We start from the raw sequence: 20,745 nt of genomic DNA on the forward strand, positions 1-20,745 counted from the left end.
GCCCAAAATACACCCAAATAGGCTTAATTTTTTCCTTTACTCCTACCACAATAAAACTTTACATAGTAAAAGTATGTACAATTAGTCTGTCCTAAAACGCTACTTTGCCTGGACTACAGTATCAAAGCGATTTTTAATAAGCAGGAAAAATTTCCGACTTTAAACAAATACCCATTTAAATGCTTAGGGTGTTTGCGTTGTGAGAATGTACAGGGAGACTTTAGATTTAAAAACGGTGTCTCGCTAGGCAATGTTTTCTCAGTCAAATCATAACATTTCCAATTGATTCAACAGAAAGCGTGAGCTCACCAATATGGCAGCGCGGTGGCTTCACTGTTTATGACGTCATGAGCTATCCAGTCATTCTATATAGATCAGTGGTTATGTATTAATTCCTTAATAACATATTTTATTAACTAATATTGTAAATTAATGCATTAATTACCACAATGAATTTCCCTTTTTGCACTTTGAGTCCCCCGAATCTGCTGTTAAAAATAAATAATCCACCCGACAACCTCCTGAACCTATATGATATTCTCTGATTTAGATATCTGCATCTGATCATCACATTTCAATTATTCAAATTCTCAGTGTTAAGCATGATAATATGATAACATATCACACTGAAGTAGGCTGATTTAAAATTAAGATTTATTTAAAATAAAAGTTCTTCTTTTGTCAAAATTACATTTCCAGCCTAAACAGAGACTTTACTCCCATCAAACTTAAATTGTCAATGTTTCATTACATCGCTGTTGGAAAACACTCTTATCAGAATATTTTTTTTGCTTTATAAAGGGCATTTCTTTCCCTAATTTTTACTCTCTATACTCTTTCCCTACTCTCCGGGAACTGAGGTTACGTTAGTAACCAAGTACGTTATTTCTTATTTTATTTTTTTGATATTGAAAGTTGTTTTAATCAGGTCATTTGTCCGGTTGGGCAAGTACAATTCTCTTTCACTTGTCCCTTAAAAAACACAGGCACGTGTCCCGGACAAGCGTTAATGTCGAAATTCTACACATCAGTAAATTACCAAACAATCATAAAAGAAAGAAATATTATCTTACCGTCATCGTGAGGTGAAAATGAGGATCCACTCTGCCAGACTCTCGAGAAAGTGCTTATCTATAGCACGAAATTTATTTCTCGTACCATTTATTCGCCAAAAATAGTTTTTGCGTGCATATGATACGCACTTTATGGCGTGTAATACGCACATACTCCACACCCCTAATCCTACCCAAGGGGGTTGCAGTGCGTATCATTTACACGCAAAAAATATTTATAAATTCAACAGTCTGTAAATTCCTTCAGAAAACAGCGTGTGGCGCACTTGAGCGTCTTTTCAGACGCAAATCTAATTTGAATTACTTTTTAATGGGAGCAGCAGCGCAATACTTTGATTTAAAAATATATATATATATATATTATCTAATAAATTATGTTTCTATTATTTTAGTTTTAATGAAAAACCAGGGGACCCCCCTAGGTAATTTTTTTGGGCCTTATGGGGGGTCCCTTGATGCTTATGGGGGGTCCCGGACCCCCCCAGCCCCCCCTCAATTCGAACACTGGTTATAATCCTAAATTAGTCTGGGTTACATGATCAAATTAAAAGGACATCGTGCCTTCACTATAAATGAGCTGTGTGCTGCAATACAACACTTTCGCTTGCGTTTCGGGACAGCTGACGGATATCACTTGCCCACATCATTTTAAACCTTGCCAATTTGAACATCCAATGGATTTAATATTATTTAATAGTACGTTGGAGCTGTTTTAGAGACGCTTTTGTTTGCTCTCATACCAGCAACGCACACACAAGCCGTCTGTAAAGAGCTTGCGCATTCAAAACTGAGTATGTTTTCCTCAAACGGTCAAATACACACACAATTATGTCAAAATGTCCGTCTTGTTGAGTATTCACATAAACGCAGTCGGTTATGTCTTGTGTGAATGTAAATGGTGTAGTGTGCGTCATTGCATGTAGTGTATATTGGATCTGTGACAGCAGCCTAACACATGCTCCTGTCTGTCACTACATCATTTTTCTAACTTTAATTGTAAGGATTTTCCCGTTTAATGTATTAACAGTAAAGACTATCCAGTGTTTTTACATTTGATTACTTTTATTCTGTTAGACCTGCCTAAACTTAAGTGGAAATATTATGAGATATAGACATCTTTGGTTCTAGCGTGTAAAACGCACGCTGTAACATTGTGTAATTTAAACGATATGATCATATGTATGTGCGTTGATCAGTGTTAGAAGAAAATAAATGTCTAAATCAGATCGTTTGAATGATGAACTCGCCTGTCGATCTCTTAATGTCTTGTACAAGTCCGGATGGGCAAGTGACAGATGCTTGGCAAGGTTTAATGGTTCTGTATCAGTTTTATAAGCAAAGTATTTCCAGATTTTACTTCTACTGCCCTGTGTATTAAATAGTTTTGGGCATGTTGAGTGAGATTCAACTGCCTTATACATTTTGTTCTATGTTGTCACATTTGCCGGGTTCGGGTCAGTTTGGGAAGCACACTTCAGAACAGCAGCATAAGTACCGAAATTAGCAAAATCATGACATTGTACCGTTTCAAATAATATATATAAATACTGGTATTTTCCCAGTACCGGTACACAGAGCAACCCAATACTTCATTTATTTTTCTAGATTGCCTTTAACCCCTTTTAATCCTTTAAATGTTTCATTCCTTTAAATAAAAAGACCAATAGTCTAACCCAAAAACTGCATTATGAAAACTGCATTACTAGTGTTTCAGTTCTACCTGCAGACAATATGAAATAGTGATCCTCTGTTCTGACGTACGACCCAGAAGCGCTGCGCTGTTACACTCGTGAACTCACTCAGAGAAACACAGAAGAAAATGAAGAGTTGACTAAAGTTGTTATTTTTGTTGTTTTTTGCGCACAAAAAGTATTCTCATCACTTGATAGACTTAAGGTTGAGCCACTGTAGTCATTTGGACTATTTTAACGATGTCTTTACTAACTTTCTGGGCAGATGCAATTACCTTGAAGCCTATGGAGGAGTGATCCAGCTCTCAGATTTAATAAAAAATATCTTGATTTGTGTTCCGAAGATGAACGAAAGTCTTACGGGGGTTGAACAACATGAGGGAGAGTGATTACTGACAGAATTTCCATTTTTGAGTGAACTAAAAGTGCTAAGCTGATTTTGTGACAAATGAGCATTTAACTCCATTGCATGAGTATTCTTCTGCTTGGCTTGACTTGTTTGCATGTAAATGGTTGTAGGTCTACAGTATGTGGGTCATATCAATAAAAAAAAAAAAAAAAGGGTCGCTCTTAAAAAAGTTTGAAACCCACTGGTGTAATGACGTATGACGTGCTGAACGAGCTGTTCTTCCTGTTGAATAAAGTCTCCTATAAATGAGTGTCCCGTCATCCTAAAATCCTCCTTTCACTGCGTCACCCAGGTGAAAAGGAAATATATTTAAATTATACTACACTAAGTGCATATTAAATATATTATTGTGAAACAACTTCAATAATATTAAGTTCATTAAAAATACATTAGCATTACACTACTAGCTTATTATAAAGCTGTTTTTTTTTTCAGTATTCAAAATGGTAATAAAAGTGCAAAAATAATTAATATAAATGTTACACACTTTGAAATAAAAAACAGTTTAATATACTATATTGTTGTGTACATTGCAGCATGTATAATCTTTTGAACAAAATACATGATTGTGAACAACATGAACAAATACATGAAATACATCATTATAATACATGAAAGATCAGTGAAATGCTATGGCAAAGCTATATTTATACATTTCTGTAGAACATTTCTGTTATACTTGTATTACCGAAATGTACACTATGAATATTACATCACTAAATAAGCATCACAAAAGTTACGGAAAAGCAATGTGCAGAAGTGAATAATGCATGATTTACAAACTCAGGCCTACAAACGGAGAAACAGAAGAGTTTGAATATGAGTTAGTTAGACTGAACATGAGATTAGAAGAAGCCCAACACAACTTACAGTGAGCAGAGTTTAATCAAACTCACTGATATTAGCCTGACTTCGTCATACTCATATTCTAGCCAGAATGTGAGTCTGATACTGCTCCATAGGGCTGTGATTACGAGGCGTGTCTTAACCGAACCAGGAAAAAAAAACTCTGCACTCAATTGGATAGACCTACAACCAATCAGAGCAACGCAGTAAGTGACGTATGTTGAGCGAGGCATAGTTGTCAACAGAGCTCAACTGCACACACGCAGGAAGAAGTAGTAAAGTAATGAGTAAAGTAATAATAAAGCACTCCATGAGTGCGACCAAAGGAGAAACCACAATGACCACAGGGTTTTCATTGCGTCCCATCTTCTTAGCGACCATCGGAGTCAGCTGATAAATTAAACCTTTGCCGAATCCCGTAGGAAGGATGGCAAACACATCTTTCCGATCGACAAATGCCTTGATTGTGGTTCTCTGTTCGTCTTTTAAAATTAATGCGCTGTCGATTTATTTTATAACAGACGCGATAGCGGAATCTAAACATCTCAATTCTCCAGCGGCAGTCGTCTTTGTTGAAAACCAATTCAACCCAAGCGCTCTTTGGTGACGTGGGTGATTACGTAACCGCAGATCATCTGTCCATCATCGATTAAAGCCCGCCCTGGCAATTTGATTGGCTCGGCCTTCTGGGAGCCGAGCATAATTACTCCTCAACGGATCGAGTCCAGACCGAACTTCCCGACCAAAAAATGTTGTGGGCGGGGTTCAGGCTGGCACCCAGGCTACACTGATATAGTTATTTGCAGCAATAAAGCGACCTGTGAGTATTAGAGGGTATGTTGTATATGTTGTATATTGATAATTGTGGTTTATTTAAACCTAGGGTTTTTTTCTATGAACGTGTCTATTGAGTTCACGGTAACATATTCATCTCTGTTAAAAATATTTAAGGAAATTAGAAGTTGTGCATAATATTGTATGCCAGGACACTCGCAGGGCTGGACTGGGACAAAAAAAATCGACCCTGGCATTTTGGCCCAGACCGGCCCACTACATATGATCATAAACACCAACCATCTTTGAACGCCCTAAACGCAGTTTAATGTTAAATTCATCAATCTGGTGCACTTTGAGAGTTCAAAATGAAGAGCTCCAACCCATATTCAGTGTGCAAACTGAACAAAGAAAAACTCAAACCGCTTTTAGTCCAGGGTTGCCAACTCTCACGCATCTGGCGTGACACTCACGCTTTCAGCATCAATCTCACGCTCTCACGCACGCGCAAGAAATGTCACGCCAAAATCCATTTTTCTCCCCTCTCAATCTGTTCATTTTCTGTTGATGACTAGACCACAGCGTATTAATGACAGGAGAGGAGTTTAAGGCCCACAGCTGTAATATCTGCCTACAACGTTCTCACTGCAGTTTTCTCTGATTGTTGATTCGCTGAAAACCTTGCACCTGATACATCAGTTGCATGTGAGAAGTTCAGAGAGAGTCCAGAGCACAGGTTCGGAGTTGGAGCCACTGATGCACGTTTGAAAGTTTGGATGACAATCAAGGTAAGCAGATAACGAAATGTGTGCCTTTCACTCACGGGCGCTTTTCGAAATACCGTTCGTCTCCCCCCACTTTCAAATTAGTTTGTTATGATTTTTTAACCGCACGCCGTCATCGCCACAGAGGAGCAGGACATGGAGCGCCTGTCTGCGTCATGCGCGCAGCCGCGTCCAGGAACGTCGCTTGTACACACTAAAAATACCTCACTGAAAGTTATAATGAGCAGGTATCGCGCTGTCTGTGAATGTCCTGACGCACACACACTCACACACACAACGCACAGAAAGACTCGCGCCAGTGTCGAGCGCACAGACAGCGCGTCAGAATCAGTTTTGCTGGGCAGTTCTCTTTCGCGCTTGAACGAACAACACATGCTAAAATATCCGTTTTGTCGAGTATCCTCATAACAGAAAAGCAGTCTTAAATTAGTTACATAAAGTCTTAAATGAACAAGAGTAAATGAGAAAATGAGATGCGTAAGAGCCCGTCAGCAGCGGCAGATCTTAAAGTGACAGCAGCCACTAATGTAGTCACACTGCATGAAAAGAGGTGTATCCGGACCAGTATACTCCTGTATACACTGCTGAAATTCGGAAGAATCCAGGAGTATACTAGCCGGATAGCTCAAATTCCATGGGTCTGTATATGTCCGTATACATCCGAAATGATACCAAATCGGATGTATGTTGTGGACGTATACTCCCGTGCTACAGCCATTTGTTGCCATGGCAAGTAATCCCTCAAAGGATTTTTCAAGAGAACATTTTCACACCTTTGTGCACCTTTTGGCCTTCCCCCCCATTGGTCCTTTTCTTTTAAAACCACTCCCATTACCCAGACCACTATTGGAGGACAGGACACATTGAAAACCCAGGAAAGTGATTTGATTGGTTACTTTTAGAACATAACCCACCCTAGGCCTTATTGCACAGTGATTTGATTGGTTATAGGCCAGCTATGCAGATATTGCTCAGTATACACTAAACCCCCCTTACCCCAATTTTAATACATTCAAATATAATTTTAAAAACACACACAAAGAACAATGAGAAAGTCTGACATTTTTATTAAGGTAAATAAAACATTACAAAGAGCATTATAAACAAGCATTAAAAAGGAATGGGGGAACACAAATATTTGAGGGGATGAAAATGTAAAGGAACAAAAACAAATATAACATGAACATTCCAAAGAACATTATAAACATACATTAAAATGAATGGGGAAAAAGAAATGTTAACAAAGGTGTAAAGGAATAAAATACAAAACGTGGAGATCAGCAACATGCACATCAAAAAGGAACAAATATACAAAGTATACAATATAAAACGAGATCAATAAATAAATATAGAAATTAAAGTGTATATATGTAAATATTCATTTTTTCAAAGTGCCATGATGCACTGGTGGTGTGACGTAGCGTGGGTCAGCCTCTAGTCTGGTTTGTAGTACCTGGCAGAGAGCAGATAACTCTGTGGTTCTGTTTGGTGGAGACCTCAGCATCCACACTGGCCTTCCATCAGCAATAGCATCTTCATCAGACATCAGTTCTATTGTTGCAGTCTTCCACAGTTCCCTTTCTGTGTTGGGTTTGTACAACACTGGACATGGTCTCCAGCATCTGCAAAACATAACAGTAATTTAACCACTAAAACACAGAGAGGAGGATAGTTACATTCTGAAAAACAAAAACTAAAAAAACTGCTTAACCAGTTTCTTAACTTACCCGTCTCTTTCGTTGACGGTTCTTTGCAGTGTTCTTCATAGTGTTTCTTTTCTGGGCCTTTTCAGGCTGAGCCAAAGAATACTTCCTCTGCAAAGTCTCAAAATACGTCTTGCAACCTGTTAAATAAATCATAAATAAATGTAATGCCAATAAAACTAAGTAAAACAGAGGACATTAAAATGATTACAACATCTTTAAGATTACCTTTTGCACATTCAGGGTCAACGTCTGTAAAAGTTGTCCTTAATTCTTCGAAGAGGTTAGTGGTTACAGCCAGGTTATGTGATGAATTTATTCTGGGGGAAAAAGTTGCAGGCATCATTAATGAAATTCAGTTTTAGTATTTCAAATCCATATAGTGGTAGATTAAACTAACATTTACAGTATACAATACGCAGTCTTACCCGGTTTGTGGATCGTATTTGTGTGGGTTGTTCTCTGAATTATGGAGGCGCTTTACGGATTCCTGTAAAGTTTGAAATTAAAAAGCGTTTAAGTGGATTCACAATCTGCAAGAACCACAAAACTGAATTTTCAGTTTGAATAAGTTGGCCATCACAGTAAACATAAGAGACAAAACATATCAGTTCATAAGTCTTTAAGATGTCACGCGGCGCCTCTGATATCTTTCTGGTTCGTGCCGCCTTCTGCCTATACAAGGCCACCAGTGCAGGTGTGTGTTGGTCAAGCACAGCATAGAACTGGTTCCGTATGTTGACGTTTGTGATGCGTTGGAACTTAGCACAAAGCTACAAAAACAAACAAAAATAATTATATAAAAAGACTAATACTCGATTTGCAACAGAAAACACATTTGTGATGCAACATGTTCCGTTAAAATACATTGTTGAGCAACATGGTCACATGCAAAGTGATAGTTCTTACACACAGTGAATAGTGGCATTTGCTGTTCCACTTGAATGTGATACATATAAAAAATTTGGCAGTGAAATATGTGTGAAGAGTGGCAGAAAAGAGAAGTGAGTCTGTTTTACCTGTGATTCAATCCGAAGAGCCGGCCATTTCCCCAAGAAGTCCTTCACCTGCACAGATAAAACAATCAATATGAAACCAGTCAAATTATGCAATCAACCTCTTTACAAATTAATGATACAAAATTTCAACTGAATGTAACTTACCGATAAAGTTGCTCTCTGGTGACAATGTAGGTCTGCACATGCACACAAAAACAGACAGCAAGATATTTAATTTTTAAGAGACGTTTGATTGATGCTAATGAATTAGGCTCCAAATAAAAGAAATGGTGAAAAATAGTTACAGCCTAAATTAACATTTGAGTCACCTTGATTTTGGGGATGCTCACTGCACTCCTTCCACTTAAACCTATAATGAAAAGACGTTTGTAAAGGGTTTAATAAAAACTTGCATAGTTCATTCGGTAACTATTATGTCCATAACCTTAACTTTGTTTGAGTAAAAGTTAATGTAACTGCTAAACGTTAGCCACTAGCTCATTTGGGTGCATGTAGATAACATCACATTGAACTTGCCAGAGCAGGGCGCTTAACACAAACAGCAGCAACACACTCAAAAACAGAAGGACTATCGCTTGCTGAAAAGAGGTATTGACTAACGTTAACATTATTGCCCTGCCACGACATTAACAGTACACAGGATATTATCTGTAACTAGCAGGCGGACTGACGGCAATCGCGCCCGCGGCACCGCGCTTGCAACTTTAAAATTAGCCTCGTCCAACAGTCAAATATCACGTGTAATATGATATTCTTACAATATTACAACAAGCAAAGTAGTTTTGAAGTGTTTTGGTTTACTTACAAGTTGTTTCATTCTTGATACACGTCGCTCGAGAGGGTAGCCATCTTGGACAGATTTTTCAGGTAACGTCAGCTGCACGTCATGACGTCATATCACGTGATCGACAGTACACTTTAAAATAGTGAGTAAACCAGCGGTGTTCACTCAGAAATGCTGAGGCACACAAACATAAAAATACATATTTGTTCATAGACATTAATAGTTTAAAGGTGGATTAAATCAGCAAGAGATTTTAACTGTAGTGACCTCGGTCTTCAATTCAGTGGAGTAGAAAAGCTCAGGTTCCTTCTACCTTTTTAATAAATATCAAGTCACCTTTATTTATACAGTGCTTTTTACAATACAGATTGTTTCAAAGTAGCTTTACAGAGATAACAGGAAAGTAATGCAAGACAGTTTGTTTCCAGAAGAAAATAGCTTCACAGTCCAGCTTAAGTCAGTTCAGTGGTGATTCATTTTGTTGTATAAATAAATAAATACATTTAAATGTGTATATATATAGCCACTTTGGAGAAAACCGTGATATCATCGTCCAGCTCAGCTCAGATCTATGGAGGTATTTTTGGTGCAAAACTACTGAACGCCTGTGACAGTGAAATTTGTAGTTGTAGAGAATAGCCACACATGTGTATCAGTAAATTTGAAGTCACAGAGAGAAATGTTTTAAGAGTTGCAAACTTGTAGACTTTTTTTTATCTTCCACAAACACAACACAACAGTTACACCTTCTCAAATACTTCATTGCAGGTGCACAAATCCTATTCTACAAATCACAAATTAAGAAACTCATACGCTCACATTTTTGCTACAGTTGCTGCAGTGAATATGGTGCAAAACGCATTTAAACACCTGCATAAAAAAATGTGAAGTCACGGAGAAATTTAGCTCATCTGCACATCAGTATGTGAATTCATCCAATGAGAGTTGCACACTTGTAGAATATTTTCTCACAAATGTCTTGTATATTTTTCTAGCACAAACACAAGTACATAACTACAGCTGCTTGAATCTGCTGCGACGAATCTCAAACACTGTTTTTCGCTTTCAAGTGACAAGTTTCGCGCGCTCTCCCTTTTGCACCAAGTGCACCGTGAAATGTGGGGCAAAAGTGAGTTGTGCATCTGTAGAGGCAGTGGGCGGAGCCTACATGAATATTCATGAGTTTCCCGGGCATGCGTGTGCTCATTCTAGTTCACGCTCCTCGTTTCTCAGCAGGTTTAATGGATTATTTAAAAAAAGGTAAATATAGTTTCAGCGCGAACTTAAACTGTTGTGTATCGTTTTGTTCAATTTGTTAAATGTTTTTATTAATTCGTCACTGACTGAATGATTGCTGGCATTCACTTCGTGTAGGCCTTTATACAGTAGCTACAGCAAACTTCAACTCGTCCTATAAATTGCACCTTGCGAAGCTTTAAAACTGTGGCTTTTACTAATTGTTATCATTTGTTGATTGCAATAAATAAAATAAACCCTCATAAATGTTTCTGTGGGCTAACACTTTTTAAAATATATATATAATATATCCTGGTGTGATTGTTCTTAAATTCTTGTTCGTTTAAATAAGCCAAATTATTTAAGACCAAACTCAAGAATGAATGTGTTGCTTTAATACATACGTACAATTTGGATTAAACAAAATTGTATGGACAAAAGTGGATAAATTACATTTGATACAACTAGGTTACTGTAAATGAGAAACAAAAAAACACTTAGCATTATTTTACGGAATATAATAAGCCACCAATTTGATGTTCTAAAAAAATATTTACAAGCATACTGGCAAAATAATGTAACAATATTATTTTTAATGTTTTGATTGCAAGGTGTGCTTGTGCTGGTTTTGATATAATAATATATACACTGTTCAAAAGTTTGGTATTAGTAAGGTTCTTAGGTAAGGTACCTCTAAGGTACCAAGACTACATATTTCTGAAAAACAGTAATTATTGTGAAATATTTTTATCAACTGTTTTCTATTTTAATGTTTTAAAAAATATATATTGTGATGGCAGAGCTCATTTTACTCTAGATTTCAGTGTCACATGACCCTTCAGAAATCATTCTAATACTGATTTGCTGCTCAAGAAACATTTCTGATTATTATCACAGTTGAAAGTGGTTGTGCTGCTTAATGAAGTGTGGAAATTGACCTTGCCTGCTATAAAAGTATAACATTTCTTAAATCATAGTGATTCCAAACTTTTGTCATGCAAATCTTAAATGCCAGAATGTCATGTTTTAACATTGATCCAACAAAGTTTAAAGATTTCATTTTCAAGAGTTCAAGTCAGAAGTAGATCATGCATTTGTATCAATGGTCATCATTGTGTATCATCCACGCACACAGAGCAACACATAAGGTCAAAGAAAGAACATGACACAGAGAAACATCAGTGTAGGGTGCAAAATGTTTATTTGGACATGGATATGGTTGTGGAGTTATTTCCCAGAGATTATAGCCAGAGATGACACAGTTGTAAAGCTTCATAAGGTAAGGTATCAGAAGAGCTTAGCAATAAATAAATTAAATGGTAATGGTTCATGTATTTAGGAATATTCTGCTCTTCTGTTGGAAATAAGTGTTGCTGTAATCATTCAGGTGTTCTGGAATTTTTGGTTTTATGGTAAAAGTGGAACGTAATTTTTTTATTTTATTTTTTTATTGCAGTGACATTCAACAAATGATAACAAAAGACAGTTTAAAGCATTGCAATGTACAGAGGAAAAGCACAACGAAATGAACGAGTTGAAGTTTGCTGTGCTTTATATAGGCCTACACGAAGTGAATGGCAGCAATCATTTAGTCATTAAGGAATGCACAAAACGTGCAAAGTTGCAAACTAATAAAAACATTATGAACTTTATGAAATGATACACAATTGTATTTTAAGTTCGCGCTGAAACTATATTTACCTTTCCATTTCATTAAATTCATTAAACCTGCTAAGAAACGAGGAGCGTGAACTAGAAGCAGCAGTTCCACGCGCATGCCCTTATTATGTAAAATAATGTTAAATGTTTTTTGTTTCTCATTTACAGTAACCTAGTTGTATCAAATGTAATTTATCCACTTTTGTCCATACAATTTTGTTTAATCCAAATTGTACGTATGTATTAAAGCAACACATTCATGCTTGAGTTTGGTCTTAAATAATTTGGCTTATTTAAACGAACAAGAATTTAAGAACAATCACACCAGGATATATTATATATATTTTAAAAAGTGTTAGCCCACAGAAACATTTATGAGGGTTTATTTAATTTATTGCAGTCAACAAATGATAACAATTAGTAAAAGCCACAGTTTTAAAGCTTCGCAAGGTGCAATTTATACGACGAGTTGAAGTTTGCTGTAGCTACTGTATATAGGCCTACACGAAGTGAATGCCAGCAATCATTCAGTCAGTGACGAATTAATAAAAACATTATGAATTTAACAAAACGATACACAATTGTAGTTTAAGTTCGCGCTGAAACTATATTTACCTTTTTTTAAATAATCCATTAAACCTGCTGAGAAACGAGGAGCGTGAACTAGAATGAGCAGCTCCACGCGCATGCCCGGGAAACTCATGAATATTCATGTAGGCTCCGCCCACTGCCTCTACAGATGCACAACTCACTTTTGCCCCACATTTCACGGTGCACTTGGTGCAAAAGGGAGAGCGCGCGAAACTTGTCACTTGAAAGCGAAAAACAGTGTTTGAGATTCGTCGCAGCAGATTCAAGCAGCTGTAGTTATGTACTTGTGTTTGTGCTAGAAAAATATACAAGACATTTGTGAGAAAATATTCTACAAGTGTGCAACTCTCATTGGATGAATTCACATACTGATTTGCAGATGAGCTAAATTTCTCTGTGACTTCACATTTTTTATGCAGGTGTTTAAATGCGTTTTGCACCATATTCACTGCAGCAACTGTAGCAAAAATGTGAGCGTATGAGTTTCTTAATTTGTGATTTGTAGAATAGGATTTGTGCACCTGCAATGAAGAATTTGAGAAGGTGAAACTGTTGTGTTGTGTTTGTGGAAGATAAAAAAAAAGTCTACAAGTTTGCAACTCTTAAAACATTTCTCTCTGTGACTTCAAATCTACTGATACACATGTGTGGCTATTCTCTACAACTACAAATTTCACTGTCACAGGCGTTCAGTAGTTTTGCACCAAAAATACCTCCATAGTTCTCACTTACATTTGGGTTCAACATTGCCACAAAAGAGTTAACTGCTATAGCCCCATGGAGTATCCTCCACTGAAGATCACCAACTCTCTTAGGTAACGGAGGTTTGTACAAAATCCTCCACACTGGTTTTGTTTTTTCAGGGATGTCTAATTTGTCTCTCCATACAGTATCACTTCTATTTAACCATTTAATATTCGTCACTTTCACAATACTTCGGTACAATGCTTTCCCTTTAACTTCAAAGAAATCAATTTGCACATCAATTCCCTTCTTCAACAAGGGATTAATGTCATTAAATGATGAAAGATCAGGTACAATACTTATATCTGGGAAGAAATCTTCACAATCTGGAAAAATGCATTTCTTATTGTACTCATCAAGTAAAATTCTTTCTTGTACATTCAAAGCCCCCTGCAGTTTATCTAAAAAACGTTTAATGTAGCGTGCAGACTTTACCTTTAAAAAGGCTGAAACTGCTTCTACATTAATAAAATCAGGATCTGCCTTATTTATAATGTGTTTCAACTGTAGAGATCCACTTCTGCACAACAAACCCTTAAGACCTGGTATTTCGTCACCAGATACATCGAGACGTGCTCCGCACACGATGGGCTCTTCAAGTAGCCAGTACAGGGACATTAATGGTTCCATCCATTGAGGCTTAAACAGACTCCATATTTTAAAGAGACTTCGATAAAAAGCAGGAACTCCTCTAAAATCAAATTTTTTAGAGTCCATTAAAAATAAAACATTGTCCAGACCAAGTCCACTTATTCTGCGTAGAATGCATTGAGCCACTGGTCTCCATACCAGTCTTTCAGATCCTAGGATAAACTTCTGCAAGAACTGAAGACGATAAGCAGCACATCTACTTGACAAATGTACTAAACCTTGGCCTCCATCTTCTTTAGCCAGAAACAAAACGCTTTGAGGGATCCAATGCAAATTGTCCCAAAAAAAGTTCACTGTTTCTGTTTGAATTTTTGCTAAGAGACCAACCGGAGGGTCGACGCATGCAAGTCTATGCCACAGGGAAGACGCCGCAAGATTGTTGATAATAAGTGTACGTCCTTTAAAAGACAACTGAGGAAGCAGCCATTTCCATTTTTTCAAACGTCCAGTTACTTTGTCTGCCATTCCTTCCCAGTTCTTCTGCATGAAGGCTTCATTACCCAAGAAAACACCGAGATACTTTAACCCATCTTTTTTCCATAATAAGCCTCCTGGTAAAATGGGATTTCCTCCTTCCCATTTTCCAGTCAATAAAGCATCACTTTTCCCCCAATTTACAATTGCTGATGAAATATCCTTAAAATCATTAACAATTTTTTGCAAAATTTCAACATCATCATTATCATTTATAAAAGCAATAACGTCATCAGCATATGCAGATAAATGGAAAGCATTATTACACTGTGGCAATGTTAAACCCTTTAACCCCTTAACTGTCACCCCCCTTTTTGAGTTCACACTTAAAAAGGGGATGTCTAAATTCAAATGAGTGTAATTCTGGAATGCTTTTTAATAGAAGCTTGATTCTGGTCTTGTGTTTAAGAGAACACTTGGAGGTTTATGGTACAAGTGTCTGCAGTTGAAAAAAATCAATAAATGAAAAGTTATAGCAATTTAAGTTTATTATAATAAATAAGGTATATAATAAAACATATTTATTTTATGAAAAATATATATAATCCAAAAGAAGCACAAAATATATACAAGTTTTGTTCCAAATTTGGAATTGATATCACAAACCTTGTAGATTCTGTGAGACTTTTAGCTGCTGTAACAACAAAGGTCACTAGGTGTCATTTTTTCCTCCATTGGTGACACTTCTATACTACTTGATCTCACAACACCACAACACACAAAATTAGATTTTTTTTTTTTTATTCAAAACATTCTCAGAATATACTTTTAAAAAATACTTAAACAGTGTATAAATTGTTTTTGAACATAGGAATAAAAAATAAATAAAAAAAAGTATATAGTATCTACAGTGGTTATATAAATCCAAATGACAAACTGTTCATACAACTATATGCAACTATTTACAACTATTTGCAACTATTTACAACTATTCAGAGCTAAGGATTACAAATTGTCACCATCATGCCAGCGACTGAAGCAATCTCGCTTTGGAACGAAGCAGAGAGGCAAGTCACACACACTGCAGATTACAGGGGTTTTCTGGTGGCACATTCTGCATCTTCTTCTCACTTTACTGGATGGTTGTATGTGTTTTGGAGTGTGTCCTGCTGGATGTTGAGAAGCAGGAGCACCAGGATCAGCAGGAGCACCAGGAGCAGCAGGAGCAACAGGAGGCGGCACCCATTCAGCGAGCTCTTGTACAAGGGCTTCCCGGAATTCCCTCTGATTTTTTGCCCTGTTACTTTGCTTTGCAGCCAGATGCTGGTGGATAATGAAAGCATTAACCACCGCAATGTCCACAAAGTGAAAGAAAAGGGAGCGGTACCACTTTCTGTTTTTTCTAAGCACGGAGTAGTAACCGATGAGGGCATCAGACATATCCACTCCTCCCATGTGCCTGTGTAAAAAAGCATACATAAAAGTCAATACATAAAATATAAACATATCTGCAAAAAAAATTTGCATCATCCACTGAAGAAATTCTGCTTACTTGTTGTAGTCTGACACTACTGCAGGAATTGGAACAGTCATAACGGTCCATACTCCATCTCCTGTCTTCACTCTCCTCTGGACAGTCTGATCTCCATTTGCCGAATGGAATGAGGAACACATCAATACCTCTCTTGTGTCCTTCCATTGGACAAAGAGAAGCTGGTTGTCCCTTTTCCCCCTTATGCTTCCCCGGGGTGCATTTTTGGGCAGCTTGTTTTGGGTGGTTTGTGGGAAGCCCACCCTGTTGTTCCTGATGGTCCCACAAGCAGAGATGTTTTTCTGGAGGAGGTCCCTGAAGAGCATCGGGCTGGTGTAAAAGTTGTCCACATATAATTTGTAGCCTGATCCCAAGACCTTTTCATCCACCAGAGCCATGACCGATTCGTAGCTCAGACCTTTGTTTTGCTGGCTCTGAGCTACTGGGGATTTCCCTTCGTAGATGAAAAAATCCCATGTATAGGCATTTAGGGAGTCTGCCAGGACAAAAAGCTTGTACCCCCACTTTGTTGGTTTCGCTTTCATGTATTGCTTCAGACTTATCCTTGCCTTTGATGCCACCATTCTTTCGTCAATGGCAATTGTCTGATGTGGGTGATAAAAACTTCTACACCCCTCACGAATCTGCTCATACACTGGTTTGACTTTACACAGGCGGTCAAAAGCAGGGGTTCCTTTATTTTTTGCATTCTCAGCATCTACCTTAGGATCGCTGAGGTGGAGGGCTGAGGACATGGCCTGAAATTTCCTGCAGGACATCACTGATGCTGGAAACCTAATGCCATACAGTCTGGACCCATTCCAGTAGTCTGAAACTGATGGCAGCTTCACCAAACCCATATATATTACTAATGAAAGGAATGAGAAAAAGTCCTTCAGGGAGATTTCCTGCCTTGGCCTTCTTGCTGTCTCCAGGTGCTCAGCAGCATAGCTGTTTGAATTCCGGATGATGGTCTGACAAACCGAGGATGAAAAAAAAAGTTGAAACAACTGCAGAGGACTGTAGGACTCTGTTTCAATAATTTGAGGTCCAGGTGTTCGAGCTGGTCTGAATTTTATCACTGGTGGTGAAACATCAGGCTCTTCTTGGGTGTACCATCGATCATCGGTGCTAGTGGAAACACCACTAGAGCCAGATGAAGATCTTTCTCTGCCATGACCGTTGTCTCTCCCTCTACCGCTGCTTCTCCCTCTTCCTCGGTTTCTGCTTCTCCCTATTCCTCTCCGTCTGCCACTGCTTCTCCCTCTTCCTCGGTCACTGCTTCTCCCTCTTTCTCTCAGTCTGTCACTGCTTCTCAATCTTCCTCTGTCACTGCTTCTCCCTCTTTCTCTCCGTCTGTCACTGCTTCTCCCTCTTCCTCGGTTTCTGCTTCTCCCTATTCCTCTCCGTCTGCCACTGCTTCTCAATCTTCCTCTGTCACTGCTTCCCCCTCTTTCTCTCCGTCTGTCACTGCTTCTCCCTCTTCCTCTGTCACTGCTTCTCCCTCTTCCTCGGTCACTGCTTCTCCCTCTTCCTCGGTCACTGCTTCTTCCTCTTTCTCTCAGTCTGTCACTGCTTCTCAATCTTCCTCTGTCACTGCTTCTCCCTCTTTCTCTCCGTCTGTCACTGCTTCTCCCTCTTCCTCTGTCACTGCTTTCCCCTCTTTCTCTTAGTCTGCCACTGCTTCTCCATCTTCCTCTGTCATTGCTTCTCCCTCTTTTTTTGTCTTTGCTTATGGTTCCTCTTTCTCCAAAACTACTAGAAGCAGTAGTTGGAAATGATGCTACAGAGGTTGATGGTTGGCAGTCCTCATCAAAAGAATCATCTGAATGCCTATCACAACAATATATAAAAATGTAAATATATATATAGACAAATACACACATACACACACACACACACATATATAACACATTTACAAATATAGCAATGTGTTTCATGAGATATATTTCAACAGAAATATACATAATTACACATTTACAAGCTACTCCCTAACATATATAAAAAATATAAATATAGCAAAATATTTCAAGATATATAAATAGAATAGGCCCACATAATTACATATCACATTTACACACTGCTCCCTATCACAAATTGGGAAAGCGTATAATGCAACTTACCTATAGAGATGCTTCAGATGCATTCACTCCTGAAAAAAGTAGGTCTGGCTCCTCATCACTAGATTCCTCATTCAGCTCTTCTTCACTAGATTCACAAACCTTGTCTATTACTTCTAAAAGTGTATAAAATTGGTTGTTCGGCCTCTGTGGATTCATGTCACAAACCATGGAGTGAAGGTGCAAATGAAATGGCTGCTCCTGCTGATTGCCAGTTCATTTGATGCACGTTTACAAACAATCAGCAGCTGTTTTCAAACTGCACATGGACATGTGATTAGCAACCACAGGCAATCAGCCATGGATTGGACAATGGTTGTGTAAATATCCATTTTCAAAGAGCCCATAGGCCAGCTGAGTTGCTGAGATCTTACAAGCCTTAGATACGGCTCTGGTTGGACATTGAGACTTATTTGAATGACTTTCCTGATCATTATTGGACAAAGTTTATGAGGGTGGGTTCTTTCTGATCAGAAGACTTTACCAAACATAGCATCTAGTGTTTTATTGTAGAAGTGAAATAAATTATGATAGTGAAACAGAAAAAAAAGTTAGAAGTTTGAGTTTATGATAATGTATAAAGTAAAAATATGATTATTTATATTTTATATAAAATATATATTTTACAAAACATTTTTTTACTCTAAAATTGCAAGAAAATCAAAACCAAAAATCTGAACAAGTTGTGTTCCAAATTTGAGGTTGATATCTAAAAAAAATAGCTTTCTATAAGATTTTGTTTGGGGCACATGCACCATAGTTCTCTTACGAGAGGTTCTCTCGTATTGCGTAAGCTAGCTTACGCTGCGGGAAAGTCTCCTTTCTCGAGATACTGAAGCCAAAAATTATCCTTAATTTTTTAAATCTTGTCAACGCAGTGCGGCAGCCTGCAGACCTAGGGCAGGCGAATCGCGTGCCCATTGGCTGCTCTGCGGCAACTGCAGCAGCCTATGGCTGAGCCTTGCGCGTGACGTCACGTCCAATGAGCGCGCTTGGCGCGCTTAATGCGTCACAGCCCGTCATTAGGGGTGTGGCTTAGCGTATATAAGCAAGGTACAGAGGCTGCTTCGCTGATTTCTGTCTCTTCAGCGAAGCTCTTCGCATCGCTGATCTCCGAGGAAGCCGCCGTCGAATCAAGCGACCAGCACGCCGAGGATTTCAGCCTGAGGACGCCGGCCGCTCGCCGCCTTCAGCCTTCCCTGCCTGCTGCGCCATCCGGCATATATATCCTTTTCTTGCTCTGTGTTGTGTGTTTTGTGTGTCCGCCGCGACACACTTGCATCTAAAAAGAGCGCGAGGCGTTGTTGCAAATGCCTCGCTCATCCTGTGGCTCGTGCAGAGCCGCGCTCAGCGACGGAGACCGCCACGTGGTGTGCGCTCTCTGCCTGGGCTTCTATGACAGCTGAGCGCTCGCCGGAGCCCCTCCCGCGAGCCTCGCTATTTCCTTCTCCCCACCTCCCGACGCGCAGCGGCCGGCTTCGCCCGCACTGCCGTCGCCTCAGGGGATGAAGCAGACAGCGCTGTTTTCTTAGACAGCTGCTTTCTCCCCTCTGTCAAGCCGCGCAAACGGCGCCGCTCACAAGAGATGTCAGAAACGGACGGTCTCGGGCTATAGCTTCCTTTACGTTACAAGAAAGCTACCCCCCGGACGATGCACGCCCCTCCCTGCGCTCTCCCCCTCTGTTCGAGCCGCGCAAACGCGCCGCTCACAAGGGATGTCAGGAGTAGACTGTCACGGGCTGGCTTCCTTTACGTTATAAGAAAGCTAAGTTACCCCGCGTTTCGGTCGCGCGCGTCACTCTCCGGCCACCTCCGTTTCTCACACATTTCTCAGTCCCCTCCTAAGCTCAGGCGACTAGAAATATCAATATTGCAGTAAACGAGCCTGTTTTAATACACGCACGCCTGCAAACATACGATGTCATAGCACATGATGACATCTTCCCGCTCTCTCTCCCTTGTTCGAGCCGCGCAACTGCGCCGTTCTCAAGGGACATCAGAGCACCGGCGAAAAGAGGAAGAGAGAGTGTTTTCGTCCTCGTATATTCTCAGTCCCCTCCAAGTTCAGGCGGCTGGAAATACTATACTGCAGTAACGAGCCTGTTTTATTACACGCGCGCGTCTGCAAACAAACGCCGAAACGAAACATCGCTCGGTCATATGCTCGCACTAACTAAAAGTTTATGTGTGCTCCTGTGGCTCAGTAGCAGAGCATTGGACTTCCGCACGGGAGTCCCGTGTTCGAATCCTGCTCTGGCGGCAGATAAATATTTTTTTCTGCTGGCTTCTCCGAGCTCGCGGCCAGCTTTCTCACATACAGAAAGCGAACCCGTATCTTGCAGGATGGTGCTTGAGTATTTATGAGCGTCTAAACTTATGAGCCATCAAAGCTTCTTGCTCTATCAGTTTCCTATAACACCGATGGTGTTATACGTGTAGAAAATGTGCCCACTCCCACGTGCTCACTGCTACACACAAACACGGTCTCCCCGGTAACGTCCACAGAGCGCACTCTCTTAAAGCGGTCACACGCCGTTTGAGTACTAAGTGTAGGAAATGTGCCCACAACTCTGTGCTCACACCTACCCGTTGCTCGCTCTGCCACTCAGTTACCCCGGGTTGCAGATCCTCTAAAGCTCACTAACATTCCAGCTCTAGCCGAAGATAAGTGTAGAAAATGTGCCCACTCTCATGTGCTCACTGCTTCACACAAAC

General features: G+C 39.3%; 1 protein-coding gene and 2 long non-coding RNA genes across 3 annotated transcripts; all 3 read right to left on the reverse strand.

Moving 5' to 3' along the window:
• Nucleotides 1-6,410: 6,410 nt before the first annotated feature.
• On the reverse strand, nt 6,411-7,599 carry LOC311282509. Its single transcript, XR_014625952.1, has 3 exons — nt 7,510-7,599; nt 7,306-7,421; nt 6,411-7,200 (listed from the first exon to the last, which is right to left on the reverse strand). It is a non-coding gene; the product is annotated as an uncharacterized lncRNA (long non-coding RNA).
• Nucleotides 7,600-7,623: 24 nt separating this feature from the next.
• LOC311282508 lies at nt 7,624-9,549 on the reverse strand. Its single transcript, XR_014625951.1, has 5 exons — nt 9,106-9,549; nt 8,609-8,649; nt 8,445-8,476; nt 8,301-8,348; nt 7,624-8,054 (listed from the first exon to the last, which is right to left on the reverse strand). It is a non-coding gene; the product is annotated as an uncharacterized lncRNA (long non-coding RNA).
• Nucleotides 9,550-15,384: 5,835 nt separating this feature from the next.
• LOC311282764 (piggyBac transposable element-derived protein 4-like) lies at nt 15,385-17,271 on the reverse strand (the record flags this gene model as incomplete). Its single annotated transcript, XM_084396773.1, has 2 exons — nt 15,932-17,271; nt 15,385-15,838 (listed from the first exon to the last, which is right to left on the reverse strand). The coding sequence occupies exons 1-2, from the start codon at nt 16,768-16,770 to the stop codon at nt 15,385-15,387; spliced, it is 1,293 nt and encodes a 430-aa protein (XP_084252899.1). The 5' UTR covers nt 16,771-17,271.
• Nucleotides 17,272-20,745: the final 3,474 nt, after the last annotated feature.

Source organism: Rutilus rutilus (genome assembly GCF_951802725.1).
Source record: "Rutilus rutilus genome assembly, chromosome: 23".
Lineage (NCBI taxonomy): Eukaryota > Metazoa > Chordata > Actinopteri > Cypriniformes > Leuciscidae > Rutilus > Rutilus rutilus.